We start from the raw sequence: 15,146 nt of genomic DNA, 5'->3' as shown, positions 1-15,146 counted from the left end.
GCTGAAATCCTTCAGTGGGTTGACCTGTTTTGCGTCAGCGCTCCCATTCACCACTTTGAGAACTGCTTTTTAAATAGCCGGTTCAACGTGTAACAGGAAAGTCTGCCAAACTATAAGACTGGCCAGAGAGGGAGAAGCAATGGACACAAAAAAGCCGAAGAACATGTACATTTCTGGATTTTAAAGGTGCTTTTTCATCTACAAACACGTTCAATCGTGTCGTCGTCACTCTGTGCAATGGCGCCGCTAAGTGGATAAAAGACAGAAAAGCACTCATAAACGTACTGCTCATGGTTTACGGTAACATCGTTACTAACAACATTACTATTTCAAGTTCGGCACTAATGTTGCAGTCGTGAAAACACATCAGTACATTTTTTTTCTTTTTGTCTAAATAGACGAGGGCTTATACTGAGCTTGTCAAGAAATTAACCCGGTCTTAACTCATACAAAATGCTCATTACATCAATAACTGTAATGTAAGACAATCAATATGAAAATAGTACTATTGCTACTTATAGCTAATTACAGTGGTAGTATTTTAGTGGTAATACGGAGCCATGCATGTTACAAGCTGGCTACTGTAAATGAGTTTGACAGTAAACTGACGCTCAAACAAACGTTGGAGCGTGTATATGTGTATCGTGAATAACCTTTAAAGGTGACCCAGGAACAGCACATATCCTGAGTAATTCACATTTTAAAATACTACAGTTAATGGTGCACTGATCTCAAATCAGCCAGCTCAACACCGGATGCGAGCGCGAGCGACCTGTACAGGAAGTGGCTCCCTGTGTGTAACATTTGTGAAGGGCTGCCATTTTACGGAGCTTACGGTAAGACAACTTGCTTCGTGGTGTTGTGTAGTTAGTTGGCTGATGCACTACCACTCGCGTTAGATTGTGGCCGGTGTGTCTTATGTTGCATTTGTGATATCGCATACACGCACGGTGGCTTCGTGTAGATGATTCTTTTTCAGCTAACCTAGCTTGTGCTAGTCTGTGATGCTACTGTTAGCATTTTACTGACGGCATTGAAATGTATCAGGGAAAAAAAACAGCACAAATATCAAATGTAGTCTGCTGTACCACATTCTTTTAGAAAGGATGCTAAATTTAACTAGACACACGTTTAACACTATTTACATATTAGCTGCCATGTCTCTTCTTTCAGGCTTAAACTTCCTTTCTGGTAGCCCTTATTTGGTTTACATGTAACGTTCACTGTTGATTCTGTGTTTATGAGAAATTAAGATCACATTAGGAGACCGAAACCCCATGTTCCCACCTCTGAGATTAGATTTTAATGTATATGTTCACAATGAACCCTAACTAGTTTGAGCAATTCAAGACACCATTCATTTCTGTCTTTTTTCCCCCCTCTCAGCAGCACACATAAATGATGGGGTTGAAAATGGTTGAGCTCACCTCAAATTCACACCATGAAAGCATCTTGTCCTCTCTGCAACAACTGAGGCTTGAAGGACAGCTGAGTGACATTACAGTTCAGGTAGACTTTCAGGGAGATGTGCAGGAGTTTCGGGCCCACCAGGTGATGCTTGCTGCGTCCAGTGGCTACTTCAAGAAGATTCTTCTGTCTCAGGATGCGACTCAGGATAAGCTGCTACTGTCAAATATGCACTGGAGTGATTTCTCTAAGTTTTTGGAATTTGTGTACACTGGTAAAGTTGAGGTCGTCAGAGAGAAGATTAGTGATGTGCAGGCAGTGGCACAGTTTTTGGATTGCGAGGGTCTGCTGGAGGTTTGTGGAGGGGCCTTGAGTGCTGGGATTCTACAAAAACCTGTCAGGAAAAAATCTCTAGCAAAGGTTGCAGCTACAGATGACTTGCACGATGATAAAAAAGGTAGAAATACCAAAGGGAAGAAGCAACCTGGAAGCTTATTTCTTAAGCGGCAGCGCTCTCCACGTAGTTCTGAAAAAGAAGTCGCTTCCAAAAGATTTAAAGCAAAGGCCACAGAACGGGATAAAAAAACACGTGCAACGAAGCTAAAACTGAAGCTCGCTGGCCACGAAGTGCTCCAGATGCATTTGTACACTAAGAAACAGGTTTCTAATGAGGAAAACCAAGTTACAGACGAAGATGCAGAGGAGGAGGACCTGGCTGAAGCAGATTTCCAGTCAGAGAACCATGAGGACAAAGGAGATGAGTCTTTACTGGGAAAGTCTCTCTCTGAGATGGACGATTGGGAGTCTGAAGATGACGTGCAACGCAGCGATACAGAAGATTCCTCGCTTTTAACGATGGAGGAGGAGGACGAAGACGAGGAAAGACAGGATGAGGCGTCAAAGAGAACATCCAAAGCCCAGTTCCAGTGTAACAAATGCCAGCGGACTTTCCACTATGAGAAAAGCTACTTAAAGCACATCAGGTAACATAGTAGTGTTCCTGAGTTTTATAACTTGACACCAGAATTTTCCAAAATGTACTCAGTTGACGTTGTGCAACAGTCTTAATGTTTTCTTTGTTGCTCTTATTCACCCCATCCATTTGGCTTAAACTTTAAGCCAAATGGATGGGGTGATGGGGTGAATCATACACACTGGTCTTTTAAGCCTTAAAGGACCAGTGTGTATGATTTAGTGGCATCTAGTGGTGAAATCCCAGATTGCAAGTTACTGAATAACCTCAAATTTTAAGTGGAACTTATAGTGGCCGACACTTTGACAGGATAACATGAGAAGTCTGTTTCTGGGATATAGTAGAGACCAGGCGGCAGTAGAAGATGATCCACTATGTAAATATAACAATTCATAGATTTTCTGCTTATAGAGCCCTCTACATAAGCACCGGTTCTGGTAAGTGTGAAGCTTTCCAGTGTGGAACTGATAATTAATGTAACAATGGGAAATGTGTCTCATCTGTTTGTCCTCTGGTCTTACCTAAGAGCTCCCTTGTGTCCTCCAGTAGCTCCACATGCTTCAATAGATGCACGGGAGTAGATGCACCTGTGTTGACATGCGTTGTGCGCTTGTTTGTGCATTTGTTGATATTCACAATTAGTTTTTGATTGGAATTTAGTAAAAGCAGTTTCCACGTCCCCTAACAAAAGCCCCCTGATAATGGCCACACTTTTGTGGTTCACAGTGTCACAGTTATGTCATTATGCACCCAGCGTCAGCATAGCCTCCACGTACCTGTTTCCAAGAGGCACATATTGTGTGTGTGGAGCTGAACAATGGAGCAGTTGGTGAATATAGGGGAAATGTCCACACATAAGACAGTAGGCAAGAAAATCTCTTAACTGCGGTGGAAAATATTTCTTGTGAGAATTATGTTACAGCCACTCTACTAATACACATGAATAAATATCTAATAAGCAGTGCATTTAATCATTTGACCATCTAGTACATATCATGGAGTGAAAGCAGATGTCATCTATCGCTGTGAGACCTGCTCAAAGACCTTCGCTAACCGCAGCAACCTGAAGATCCACGAAAAGCATGTTCACAACAACGAGAGGCTTTTTACGTGCGACTCCTGCACGAAGACCTTTAAACGAAAGAAGGATGTTGTCCGCCATCAAAGACAGGTGAGGATTCAGGAAATTCCGCACTCTTCCTGTTGTCTAAAGAAGTGTGTTATTCTTGTATTGGAATATATTTAGTATAATATTAAAATGTGTGATTATTCTATTTCTAAAAGGATCACATTCATCTGTCTTCTCTGTGTTTTTCCTTGCGTTGATCATTTCTGTCTTCCTCCTACTCTTTCTCAGGTCCATGAACGAAACCTGCGGCACGTCTGCCCTGAATGTGGAAAGGCCCTCAGCTCGAAAACTGCACTGTTGTTGCATGAGAGGACGCACACGGGCACAAAGCCTTTTGCGTGCACTGACTGTGGGGCGAGGTTTACCCAGAACGCTGCCCTCAAGATGCATCGCAGGTAAAGAGTTCACTGATGACGACCGTTCAAGTAGCACTTCAGCTGGGAGACAGGAAGTGTTTTTACAGTGAACTACATCTAACCTTTCAGTTCTGATTTGGGATACTCCTACGTGTTACCCCAGATTTCACAATGACTCTAGATCAACATTTGTCACACTTCTGCCCTGGCATTCATGTCCCACTCACCAATCTTGGCTCCAGCTCTGAATGTCTGAAAACAAAACTAAAACAAAGGCAACTGGAGGAGTTGGGAGATATGTGGGTGAAGACTCTCAGTTACCCAAGTTGCGGTACTGTATATCTTGCCTTTGTTTTAGACGCAACATCACATGTGACTCCTCAGACATACTGCATGCTCTGTACAGCTCTGCATTGCACACATACCTCTAAACAGAAGTAAACTGCCACAACTAAAAATTCAATCTTTTTCCTGGCTTCGACTACACACCAGCTTGTAAATGAAACATAAATGCTGAGTTTAGTTGCCCTACGGAAAGTTCTTGTTACGTTTAGTTCTTGAACATTTGGCCAGCAGGTCAGTTCAGACTATTTCTGACTGGATTCTAGGATTGACTGCTTTAAAAATAATAATAATAAGAAGAAGAATTGTAAAAGAAAAAAAATGACATCTGAAGAACAAATCCATCTTGAGCACTAATGCTTTCAGTGTGGACCAGGCAAGTTTAACTACAACACTTGGACACAAGATGAGACCAATCTGTGATGTCAGTCTAACATCTGAACAAGTTGTTAACTGATTAATGTTGAGCCAAGAAGGCTATTCTTTGAGTCTGTATGTTTAAAAATTACTTTTTCTTTTTAATAGGGAGATTTGTGGATGTTTTACCATAACATATTGTATTGGGCTAAACTTCTGCATTTACACATGTATAGGATTCACACAGGAGAGAAGCCATTTGCATGTGACCAGTGTGAGTCCCGGTTCACTCAGAAGCACATGTTGGCCTATCATAAGAGATCACACACAGGTAAAACTATGGATACAAACACACTTCAGAATCATCATTTTAAGGCAGACAGCAACAGCCTTTAACGCTGTCTCAGTAACAACTGTTTTTTAACCTAGTCTTGAAGCACACATGTGCTAAAAGCATGGCTATCTACGTGTATCTGAACAAAAGGTTCTTTCTCCCTGTGTTAGGGGAGAAGCCCTTCATGTGTGAGGCCTGTGGGAAAAGCTTTGCATCCAAAGAATACCTGAGACATCACTCAAACATCCACACTGGCTCTAAGCCTTATAAGTGTGAAATGTGCGGCAGAGGCTTCGCACAGAGGAACTGCCTCAACCAGCATCTAAAGATCCACACAGGTAATTCTGGGATACGTTTCTTCTTTTCTTCCGCACTCTGATTTCACTGTTTAAATGCCTGTTGTCGCTTTCCCCCCAATCTCCGTGATTCCTAGGTGAGCGTCCGTACAGCTGCAAAGACTGCAACAAGCAGTTCACTCAGCTCAACGCACTTCAAAGGCACCAGCGCATTCACACGGGGGAGAAGCCCTACATGTGTGGGCTCTGCAAGCGCACATTCACAGACAAGTCCACCCTTCGCAGGCACACTATGGTGAGCAGCGCTTCTCTTAATTTAGCATCCTAGAACATTATCTAGAAAAAGATTGTCTGTGGCAGATGTTCCAATGTTATTTGAGTTTCTGCAAAATTCATTTTGCACAACAAAGAAGGCTTTACAGTAATTTATTGTGTAAAATGAAGTAAGATAAGAAAACAGTATTTTAATGGTGCACCTGACTGCTGTAAAATGAACATGAGCTTGTTCAACCTTCAGATCCATGACCCTGATACTCCCTGGAAGACCTATCTGGTGGTGCTGGAGGGAAACGTAGAAGAAAAGAAAACCAAATCTCCCCCTAAAGGAAAGGGAGACAAAGTAGGGCCAGGGGACAAAAAGCACTCAGCCAGAAAAAGTACTGGTGGTACTGCTAGTGCTCCTGCTCCTGATGGTAAAACCCACGGCGAGTCCGTTGTGGTTCCAGCCGAACCGGTCACTCTCCCCCCTGACTGGCACACTCACGGAACCATCGCTCTGGTCAGTCACGGCGCCCTCGGCGGGATCACCGTCATCCACACGGAGGTTCCACCCGGGACGCAGCTGCAGCCCATCGTGACCACCGACGGCACAGGGGCCAGCGTCATTTCCTTGGACGGTTCGCCCATCTCCGTCCCCTTCTCTCTACCCGTGTCCATGGCTCATCCCGTCACCGTGTCCTCCGTGACCCCCTCCACCTCTCTCTCCCTGCCCGCTCTGTCTGTCCCCGTTTCCGACCGCTTGTTGGCATCAGCCGTTCCCACGTCGTCTGTGCTGGAAACCGCGGCCTCACAGACTATTTTGGCTCCAGTCTCGGACGACGCCGACGCTCTTCAGCCTGATATTCAGACTGTGATCGTTGGTGAAAAGGATTGTGAACAAGAGCAAGCAGCCGTCCAAAGTGATGAACAGCCCAGGACAGAAAGTGACCTCTGAGAATAAAAAGGCCTCAGATAAAGATGCATGTAAACGTAACTTTTCATCTGATTGTAAGGGACCCATTCATTCACGTTGCTTTACGTTTGTCCTGTATATGTGACCATGTGGTGTTTTGTTTTCTCATAATACTCTGCATTAACAGTGACTACAGGTAGATGAAATGTTTTTTCTCCAGTTATAGAGCTTTAACAAGTGTATAGTTAACATAGTAGGTATAAATAATTCAATAACATTGTAGGCTACACATCATATGTTACATATATATATATATACGGTGAGATATGGCACACATTATATTCAATAAAAATAAAATGAAGGGGATTGAATTCATTAGAATTTTAGCACTCATCTCAATGTCAGACACCTTTTCCTGATTCAACATGATGTTTAGATGCTATGGAAATATTCTGAGACACTGAAGCCATACACCTTAGGAATGACTGTGTAGCTTTTGCAGCACTCTCACTAATCCCTTTTGGTCTGAATTTTAAATGAAGTGGTTTAATGTCTTATCTCCCTTAGAACCATTCCTCATCATCTTAGTTTCTCCTTCCTTCTGCGTGAACGTGCGCTCGCTCAGAGAAATGTGGGAGACTTTGGACACAACGGTATTTGAACGGTCTTACCGGGGGATTTCCTACGCTGAGCATAAGACCATGCTTAGGTCTAGAGGTCTGGTGGAGGAGGTGAATGCAGGAGATGTTGATCTGAATGACGAGCGACGAGCTTCACCTGAGCTCTGGAGGTGAATGGGGTGGGTGAGGGTCACGACGCTCTGGTACTGAAATAACAGCTGACAGCAGCAGAGGAGCACAAATTTAGAAGTTTGGAGTAATCCATGGTCAGCTTATTAGAGCAGTGAGAAACCATCTGACGAATGTGTGAGCTGGTCATTTATGCTGAACTTCATTCAACGGACTGTCTCCAGTAACAAAGCTCGAGAGTTTTAAAGGATTAAAAGAGCTGTATCAAAGTTGCAAAGTTAAATTGAGTTTTAATGTTAGCATTCCCAAATCAGATCAGACTACAACAGCCGCAGGAATGACAGCAAAGCAGATGTGACGTCAATAGAGGGGCACAGGAACTTGGTGATATATTATTTAAAACAACAGTAACACACAAAATATTTGGTGGCCTCAGAATATTTTAATATGCTCAAATGTTTTTCAGTTAAATGCTATAAGCTCGTTTTATTGGTTGGTTGTGATGCTCATTGATATGGGCGTTAGACATATAAGTTCCAAAGCAGCACATTTTGGGATATAATACTTTTATTAATGTCCATTTGCACAAGCATACAGATCATATCCACGGCCCATTGTCATTCCACCTGGAAGAAGCCGGGTACACAGGGCGACTCACCCTTTTGTAAAAACTTTGGTCTGGCTAACACTAGTGAATGTACACAGCACTGAACTACACACAATGTCATGCTTAGCAACTGGCCAACTGGAAGGTGCACTGCAGTAGTAACCCTTCAATGAGAGGAAGTTCACGACACAACACAAGATGAGTGGCTAATGACGCGGTTTACCCCAAGATTACCGTCCTGGTGATAAGAAGGACGGGGTTCAGCGTCATCGCTTAGCATTCAAAAAGTACTGCTTTCACTACGAGTCGCAGCCTCGAACAGTCCAAAGTATTATCGCATCAACAAATCCTAAAGTGATGAAATCATGAAGCGGCTTAGGTACAAATGTGTAACAGTCTACACTTAGTGCATATCATATCCATTTTTCCAAGAAGAGTCGCTCCCCGTGGTGATGAAATGGAAACAAATGGTTGCGGCTGTGAACAATAACTCAGATTGAAGAACATTAACCTCCTCCACTACATCCACCACACAAGCTAATATAAGGGTACTGTACATTCTTGAAACGCATACACACTGTGAGAATCTTTTTACATTTAAATTATCCGTTCACGATAAACTAGGTACAAAAAAAATGAGCTGCTTATGACTAGGAAACAATAATTGTACAAAACATGCAGTGTTTTTCTTACCAATACTAACGTCAGTTTCAAAATAATAAACCGCTCCGAAATCCCCCGATGACAGATTTCAGCTGGAAAAAGGTGTGCAGCAAGCCTCTAGACAGAGGTGAGGGCGAGAAGATTTACATTCTGACTAGATTCAGATACGCTCGTAAGGAAAGCAAATTTAGTACTCGGACGACATAGCAGTGAGCAGTTGAATATTGAAAATCAGTCAGCGAACACTCCCCTCCGGATGCTATAAACAGCGAGGTGAATGCAGAAAGTGTGTATCGTATTGTGTGTGAGAGCATGCGTGATGGATCCGTCCCTCCGTGCTGCGTTTCTACCCCGAGCTTCGTCTCATTTCAGATCCCCTTCATCGCCCTGGATGGTCTTTTTGATGCGCAGCAGGAGGGTTGTGTGCCACTGGTCCAGGCGTGAGATCGAGTCGAACTCCTTCACCTGCAGCGGGCGCACAACGGACACACGCGTTCAGCTTTTTTTTATTCCCTGAACTGGGACCACGACTAATTGCGCTCACAGGATTTGCTGTAGATTCTACTTTCATTTTCAAATGCCCCTGTTGAGCTGCGGATATCGTGAGTCGCTGTTGCGAGAACCCCGCGAGCACATCTTTTTAATTATTCTCCTGTTCTTCACTGTTACTCCTCTTTGATTTGTTTGTATTATGGGAAAAGCATTAGCAACTGCAACCGTGGCAGGAGCCCTCGGGTTAGTGGGTAAGCAACCCAAAATGTAGTACTTTTCCTTTGTGGTTTTTTTATTAGTTATTAGTAGTATTTACTCTTATTATAATAAAAGGCGTACTTATTCGTATTATATTTAACCAAATTTCTGAGTGCCCACTGATTATTTTGCACCCGCAGTAGTGCCTTCCTTTCATATTAAATCATAAAATATACACGGGTTCTACCAATAGCACTACATTTGTTTTAACATGCAGACAGACATTCCACCTCCACCGTTTCTAAAAATGTCAGCAAACGTGTCACAGCTTAAGAATTCGGATCAGATTCTCTCTTATAAGGTTGTTAACATCACAAGAGGGGCCCGTTCACGGGCGATAAACCCGACCCCGTCTGAGTTCAGCGTGTGTAACAAAGACGACGAGTTTCAAAAAATCTTGCAGGAGCTCGGCTGTATATGGTTACAGTGACGCACTACATCAGTCTCTCCTGAATTCCCGCTAACACACACACACACACACACACACACTCCTAGGAGACTGAAGTGTTACCTGAGATCCAGCCTTCAACTTTCTTAAACACACAAGGGATCAGCCGAAATACAAGCCAAAACAGTGACGAGCAGAGGCTCCTGGGTTTGCCAAAAGCCTCATTTTAAAAAAACTTGGGAAATTTTCATAGAGTATACAAAAACTTACTGCCTCTGTGAAAGCCTCGCTGTTCTGTTCCTCATGAGCGTCCAGAAGTTTCTATGAAAACAGAAAGACACGGAAACTGAGTAGGGAAAAAAAAAAAAAAAAAAGTAAGTCATCAGCGTCTTTCTGTTCCGGGCGTTGAGCTACCTTCAACAACTTGCACTCTCTGGAGTCTGAAAAAGCCGGGAACATCTCCTCGTATTTTTCAACAGCGATCTGTGGAGACACAGCGTGTTAGAATTCCACCACGTCTCCCAAATCCTCAGAGTGAACCGCGGAGGCATAAACTCGCCTTAGCGTTGAGCTCGTCAACGATGAAATGGCAGAGGGAGGCTTTGAAGAAATACTCCTTGGCGCTGTATTTCAGCAGCGGGTTGTCCATTGTGTTGGCTCCAACCTGGGTACATTCAAACGATGCAAAAAAAAAAAAAAAAACGTGTCAGGGATGTCAATTTTGACTGGGAAAGTGTAAAAATCAGAAGAAGCACGCACCTGCTCGTAGATCTCGATGGCCTTCTGGTACTGCTCCAGCTGAGCGCAGTACGCTCCCACCTTCAGCAGACACTTGTTGGCAGAACTAAGGGGGAAAAGTGTAAAACAATAGCACACATCAACGTCGGCATAGCACAGAAACAGAACCTGTGTCTGCATGAGGGCTGTGTGAAATCAACGCGGAACATGATTCATATTCAGAAGCAGAGCTGCTGACAGAGAGAAATAAATGAACGCGTCAATGCAGATACTGAAAAATGACATTAAATTAAATAAACACATTTCAATCAGGCATCGCCGTGTTCATCATATTGTGTTGTGAAATCTTGTTGTACGCATGCAGGTTCATTTTCACTGCGATCCAGCGTGGCCGTTTGTGCGATAATTGTCACATTTGTATGCTAGCTTTACCCACGGCAGAATGTACAACATAATGAGAAAAGCCCCATAACGGACGATAGGTTGATCATTTTGTGACACTCTATTGTTCGGTGTACGACATCGCTGCTCCTCCTTCTCCTGATTTTTTTTCTGGTAAAATAAAAATCCTACATCTGTGTTTATCCATGTCTTCTCACAACTTTCAGGTCAATGTAATGATGATGAGTTTTTTCCATTCGACCTGATACGGTTGGCGTGATATGAATGTACAGGCTGAGAAGGTGACAACTGTGTGGTACTGGCTTACGATTATGGCGTTTTGTTTTCAGTGTTGGGACATTTAGATTTGGGTAATTTCGGAACAGGTATGATGAGAAATACCACAGATAAGCATGTAACCTGAGTAGTGGAGTCAGACCCTGACCTGGACTTGTGCACTTTAGCACAGTTATGTGTTAATGTTATTACCAATACATGTGCTTTCTCTGCTATGCAAAATATAAAGATTGCTATGTAGTTTAGATTCTGCAGAGGGTATGTATACTGACAACTTATACTCTAAACATGTATCGATAATTTTTATTTATTTTGAAACGGTAAAAAGGATACACAAATCTCAGTGCTACACTTAAACAAGAATCACAGCCTTGCAGACATTTGGTTTCTTTTATTTATTTTTTGGCCAAGGTGAAAAACGACACTAAGCAGTGAGTATTTTATCCTATTGAACAGAGAGGTGAGAAACAGTACCTGTTTGATTCTTCTCCTTTGTAGTAGTCTGCTGCTTGTTCATAATGTGCAATAGCCTTTACAAAAGACAGAACAAAAAAGTTGAAAGCGTTCATCAAAACAAATATGCCCTTCAACTGAAGTATTTACTATGGCTGGTAGTAGTGTTACCTTTTCTATATCCACCAGCTCAGACTCATAGATCTCTGCAATACTGATGTGGTGCTTGGCTGCGATGGTGAACCTTCCCTGGAGGAGAAAGAGAAGAGAAATCATTACAAACTGGATCTATCCACAGACGCCTCTCGAGTCAATGGCAGTGTTGTGTTGCATTTACAGCGCGGAGAGGCAAGGTCAAGTGGCTTCACATCTACAAATCCTCTCAAGGATGATTTGATCAAGGTATCAGCGCTGAATAAACAGAGTTGTGTGCTGTGAATGTGCCGATATGCCCCCGAAACTAAAAAACTAGGATGTGTAGTATTTTATGTACAAGTCACTACCAGACACTTATATCTGTGGCCAAATTCACTATTAGAACACAGATGAACACTCTCTATGTGCATCTTACCATGTCTGTGTATATATCGATGGCGGCATTTAAACACTTGATTGCCTCTTTTGGCAGCAGAAAGGGAAGAGGAGGGAACAGTTAGACATCGTGTTAGCCTTGTTAAAATTTCTCTGTCATGCTAAGTTGTTCTGTAGCAATCTGTATGTGATGTTACTTCAGCAGGGCGAACATGGGGTGAACAACACAACGGAACAGAGCGTTACTCAGAAATGAGATGGGTTTGCAAACAATAGGCAAAGTCTTTTGACAAAATGAACACGTTAGTCAGAATATTAAATGAGGCCAAACCTGTAAATCAGTCAGCAGCAAATACCATGCAATTAAAGGACCAATATCACACTAAACATAATAGATGAGTTGCTCGAAATATCAACATTAAAACAAAGCCATACTCCTCTAGCTGGCCTAATGTACTCATAACAACAATAATATATATTTTAGGGTGACACGTTTTAAAAAGGTGATATTAATTAGGGCATTAAAATGTCATTCGAGGTTAGGTGTGAAGCTAATTATCAGCCACGAAGTCTTACCATTGGGGTCGGACTTCTTGAAAGCGTTCCCTGCGTCGATGAAACTGGTGGCGCTGTCGTGCTTGTTCTGCAGCTGCATGTGGATACGTGCAGCCTTGCAAAATGCGTTTCCAGCAGCTGGAGACAAAGGGGGAAGGACAGAAACGTTCACGGACGCACATTGTATACTTTGGATTCAGCTTACACTCTAGATTTATGCACATAATTGCACCCTCTTTTCTTTTGACTTGCGGCGGCTACACAAGTGCTGAGCTTTGCAGTTACGGTGCCAAATCTCAGTACGCAGCGCACATCATCTCGCAGCCTCTCAGGTGCGTCGACATTGTCGAGTTGGACACATTTTGAGTAAAAGAAAAACATCTTATCGCACCGCTCCAGTTCTTGGCCATCTTGAACATGTTGGCCGCTCTGCAGTACATCTCACACGCCTCCTCCACTTTGTGATGTCCTCTAGAAAAATACAGGGGGAAAAAGTAAGTAGTCTTGAATAAGGTTTAAATGTTACTACATATCAAAGTTAATTAGTCTGTCCCTGAACTGTTTGTCAAACGAAGTGTTTCTCACTCAGATGTGATGCGTGAGTTTGCTAGACTGGCTTGTATAAATCCCTCTACACAGTCACTATAGATCTCCATCACTCCATGACAAGAAGTGGACCCCCGGGAGAGCCCCTGTATCGCTGTAATAATACTTTGGCCATTCGGCCGTGGTGGAGGATTACACCACTGCTCGGCCAGCCACAAAATTACCAGTATAAAGCCTGCCAGCATTTATCACGGATGAGAACTGCAGAGTAGTAACATCTGGGGGTCTTATGGGACAGAGCTAAGAAGAAAAAAATAAAAAAACACTGAGTCACACTGAACGATAAGTGCTGACTTTTTGCATTTTACACTAAATCTAACAAACCTTTTGTTAAAACTTCTATGAGGTGGTGACAAAAATAAAATGCGATCTATTCATATGATTCAGATAACACCTTATGCATGATTTTTACCTTTATAACAGCAACATTTGGAACCATTTTTGACAGCAGGGTTTGAGTCACAGATACACAGGAGCTTATAAACTAGATACCTCCCAGAAAATGTTTGGGATTTTATCACCATTCCACTTATATGTCTGTTTATATAAATCTTTTGTGCTTTTTGTGTCATACTATATAGCAGTTTAAGTAGTTACAGTAGTGAAAGTAGTTGTAGTAGTTATTTACTGTGTCTTGTCATCATATACAGAATGTAGCGTTGTGAGATTAGAAGAAACAATAGTTTACACTGCTGTAAGTTTTTCATTAACACATAGTGGAAGTGGCAATAATCATGCCATGAATGCCTGAGGTGCTGTTAATCTGTTTTGTAATATAAATAAGTGTTCCTGTTGTTTAGCCCCTAAAATGAGGTTGTCAGAATAATAGGAACACGTACAGCATAGCTCTCTCAGATATTTGAAAGAAATGCTGTACACCGTAACATTCATGAAGCTAGGATTTAGTGCAGGACTGTTAGATCAGAATGAATTTGCTTTCACCAGCGCACCTAACGATCTGACTGGTGAGTGTGTGACTGCACCTGCCATCCCGCAGGTTTAATGCATCCTTTCTCCTCTAAAATGCCTTTGTCTAAAAGATTAGTGTATTAGACGTTAATGTTGAGTCACATTACAGAAGCAAAAGATTCAGGGTTTACGGCTCTGGGGATTATGACAGGATTAGATCATGTGTTGTGGTTTCCACTCTGAGGAAAACAACTGTGTGTTTTAGATTTAAACTAAGACATAGCATCATGGGGTTGACATTGGATGGTGCCATAGCTACAACTACAACAAATATTAGGTTATAATGTCAACCTAAGCTTAAATGTAAGATGATAAAATACTAAAACAAACGAAAATGTTCCAACTGAAGACAAAGTAGATGTTTTAACCTTACAAATTCGCTGGAGTCACCTGCGTAGCTTCAGAGCTAAAGCTAGGTTCAACACAGGCTCGTGCTGTGCCGCCTTGTTTACAACGAGCATGACAGCTAACTTAGCTCACCGACTTGCAGGAATTGTAAATCTGCATGCCATGTGCCATTTCCTCCCGGTTTCATGTTTAATTTAACTTCTGCGCCATTTCGCTGGTTCACGCGTTGAAAACCAGCCGAGCTAACTGCACAGACAGAGGCTGCGTGCCAACTTTGCTGCTGACACTTAACGGCTGCTAGCTGTTGTTCTTTGGTGCAGTGCTGCCTTACCCTCCAAACATCCCTCCCAAAAAGGAGCCAGAGGACTTGACTTTTTTGTCAGCGTCGGCCATTAGCTGGATCGCTTCCTTCTCTTTCCCGGTGTTGTCCATTTCTTTTCTGTGTGTGGAACGAACTTAGAAGTGAGGCACGAAAACACCCGCAGAGGATTCAGCTGTGTACAGTGAGGATTACAGTCGATTAGCGTAGGCGTGCACCACCTAGCGGCTTATGCGAGAAGCGTTGCACGGCGGGAATTGGAGTCCTTTACGCACCAAGCTGCATTAGCCGTGAAGAAAGAATAAACTACAACTCCCAGCGTAACATGAAGCTGTTTTTTTATAACCACTATTACGTAATATCTGATGGATATACGAAATATTTAACATTATGCTTATTTTATCTTATCAATTCTAAAAAACAAAAA

At 42.6% G+C, this 15,146-nt stretch overlaps 2 protein-coding genes across 5 annotated transcripts; one reads left to right on the top strand and one right to left on the bottom strand.

Moving 5' to 3' along the window:
• The first annotated feature begins 697 nt into the window (after positions 1 to 697).
• gzf1 (GDNF-inducible zinc finger protein 1) lies at positions 698 to 6,550 on the top strand. 3 transcript variants are annotated; one of them, XM_047573595.1, is made up of 8 exons: positions 698 to 836; positions 1,387 to 2,390; positions 3,368 to 3,551; positions 3,738 to 3,904; positions 4,801 to 4,895; positions 5,069 to 5,236; positions 5,332 to 5,489; positions 5,712 to 6,550. In XM_047573595.1, the coding sequence occupies exons 2-8, from the start codon at positions 1,399 to 1,401 to the stop codon at positions 6,405 to 6,407; spliced, it is 2,460 nt and encodes an 819-aa protein (XP_047429551.1). In that variant the 5' UTR covers positions 698 to 836; positions 1,387 to 1,398; the 3' UTR covers positions 6,408 to 6,550. The 3 variants fall into 3 exon arrangements, with proteins under 3 accessions (XP_047429551.1, XP_047429553.1, XP_047429552.1); XM_047573597.1 differs by having other exon boundaries at positions 769 to 836; positions 1,390 to 2,390; XM_047573596.1 differs by lacking the exon at positions 698 to 836 and having other exon boundaries at positions 854 to 2,390.
• A 276-nt stretch (positions 6,551 to 6,826) lies between these two features.
• On the bottom strand, positions 6,827 to 14,932 carry napbb (N-ethylmaleimide-sensitive factor attachment protein, beta b). Of its 2 annotated transcripts, none has more exons than XM_047573598.1 (11): positions 14,732 to 14,932; positions 12,869 to 12,948; positions 12,499 to 12,615; positions 11,963 to 12,009; positions 11,563 to 11,640; positions 11,413 to 11,468; positions 10,282 to 10,366; positions 10,082 to 10,186; positions 9,937 to 10,005; positions 9,793 to 9,843; positions 6,827 to 7,203 (listed from the first exon to the last, which is right to left on the bottom strand). In XM_047573598.1, exons 1-11 carry the CDS (start codon positions 14,830 to 14,832, stop codon positions 7,048 to 7,050), a joined length of 945 nt encoding a protein of 314 aa, XP_047429554.1. In that variant the 5' UTR covers positions 14,833 to 14,932; the 3' UTR covers positions 6,827 to 7,047. The 2 variants fall into 2 exon arrangements, with proteins under 2 accessions (XP_047429554.1, XP_047429555.1); XM_047573599.1 differs by lacking the exon at positions 6,827 to 7,203 and adding an exon at positions 7,664 to 8,849.
• Positions 14,933 to 15,146: the final 214 nt, after the last annotated feature.

This window comes from Mugil cephalus, chromosome 21 (assembly GCF_022458985.1).
Source record: "Mugil cephalus isolate CIBA_MC_2020 chromosome 21, CIBA_Mcephalus_1.1, whole genome shotgun sequence".
In the NCBI taxonomy this organism is placed as follows: Eukaryota; Metazoa; Chordata; class Actinopteri; order Mugiliformes; family Mugilidae; genus Mugil; species Mugil cephalus.
The sequence above is the reverse complement of the archived record's forward strand: the minus strand, read 5'-3'. Positions and strand labels throughout refer to the sequence as shown.

Coding starts and splice junctions, on each gene's coding strand:
- napbb (XM_047573598.1), bottom strand. CDS start 14,832: ATGGACAACACCGGGAAAGAGAAGGAAGCGATCCAGCTAATGGCCGAC. Junction 10,367..11,412: donor AAAGGAGAAGAATCAAACAG/GTACTGTTTCTC, acceptor TTTCCCCCTTAG/TTCTGCCAACAAGTGTCTGC. Junction 10,187..10,281: donor CCATCGAGATCTACGAGCAG/GTGCGTGCTTCT, acceptor GAATGTACCCAG/GTTGGAGCCAACACAATGGA.
- gzf1 (XM_047573595.1), top strand. CDS start 1,399: ATGATGGGGTTGAAAATGGTTGAGCTCACCTCAAATTCACACCATGAA. Junction 4,896..5,068: donor TCATAAGAGATCACACACAG/GTAAAACTATGG, acceptor TCCCTGTGTTAG/GGGAGAAGCCCTTCATGTGT. Junction 5,490..5,711: donor CCCTTCGCAGGCACACTATG/GTGAGCAGCGCT, acceptor TTCAACCTTCAG/ATCCATGACCCTGATACTCC.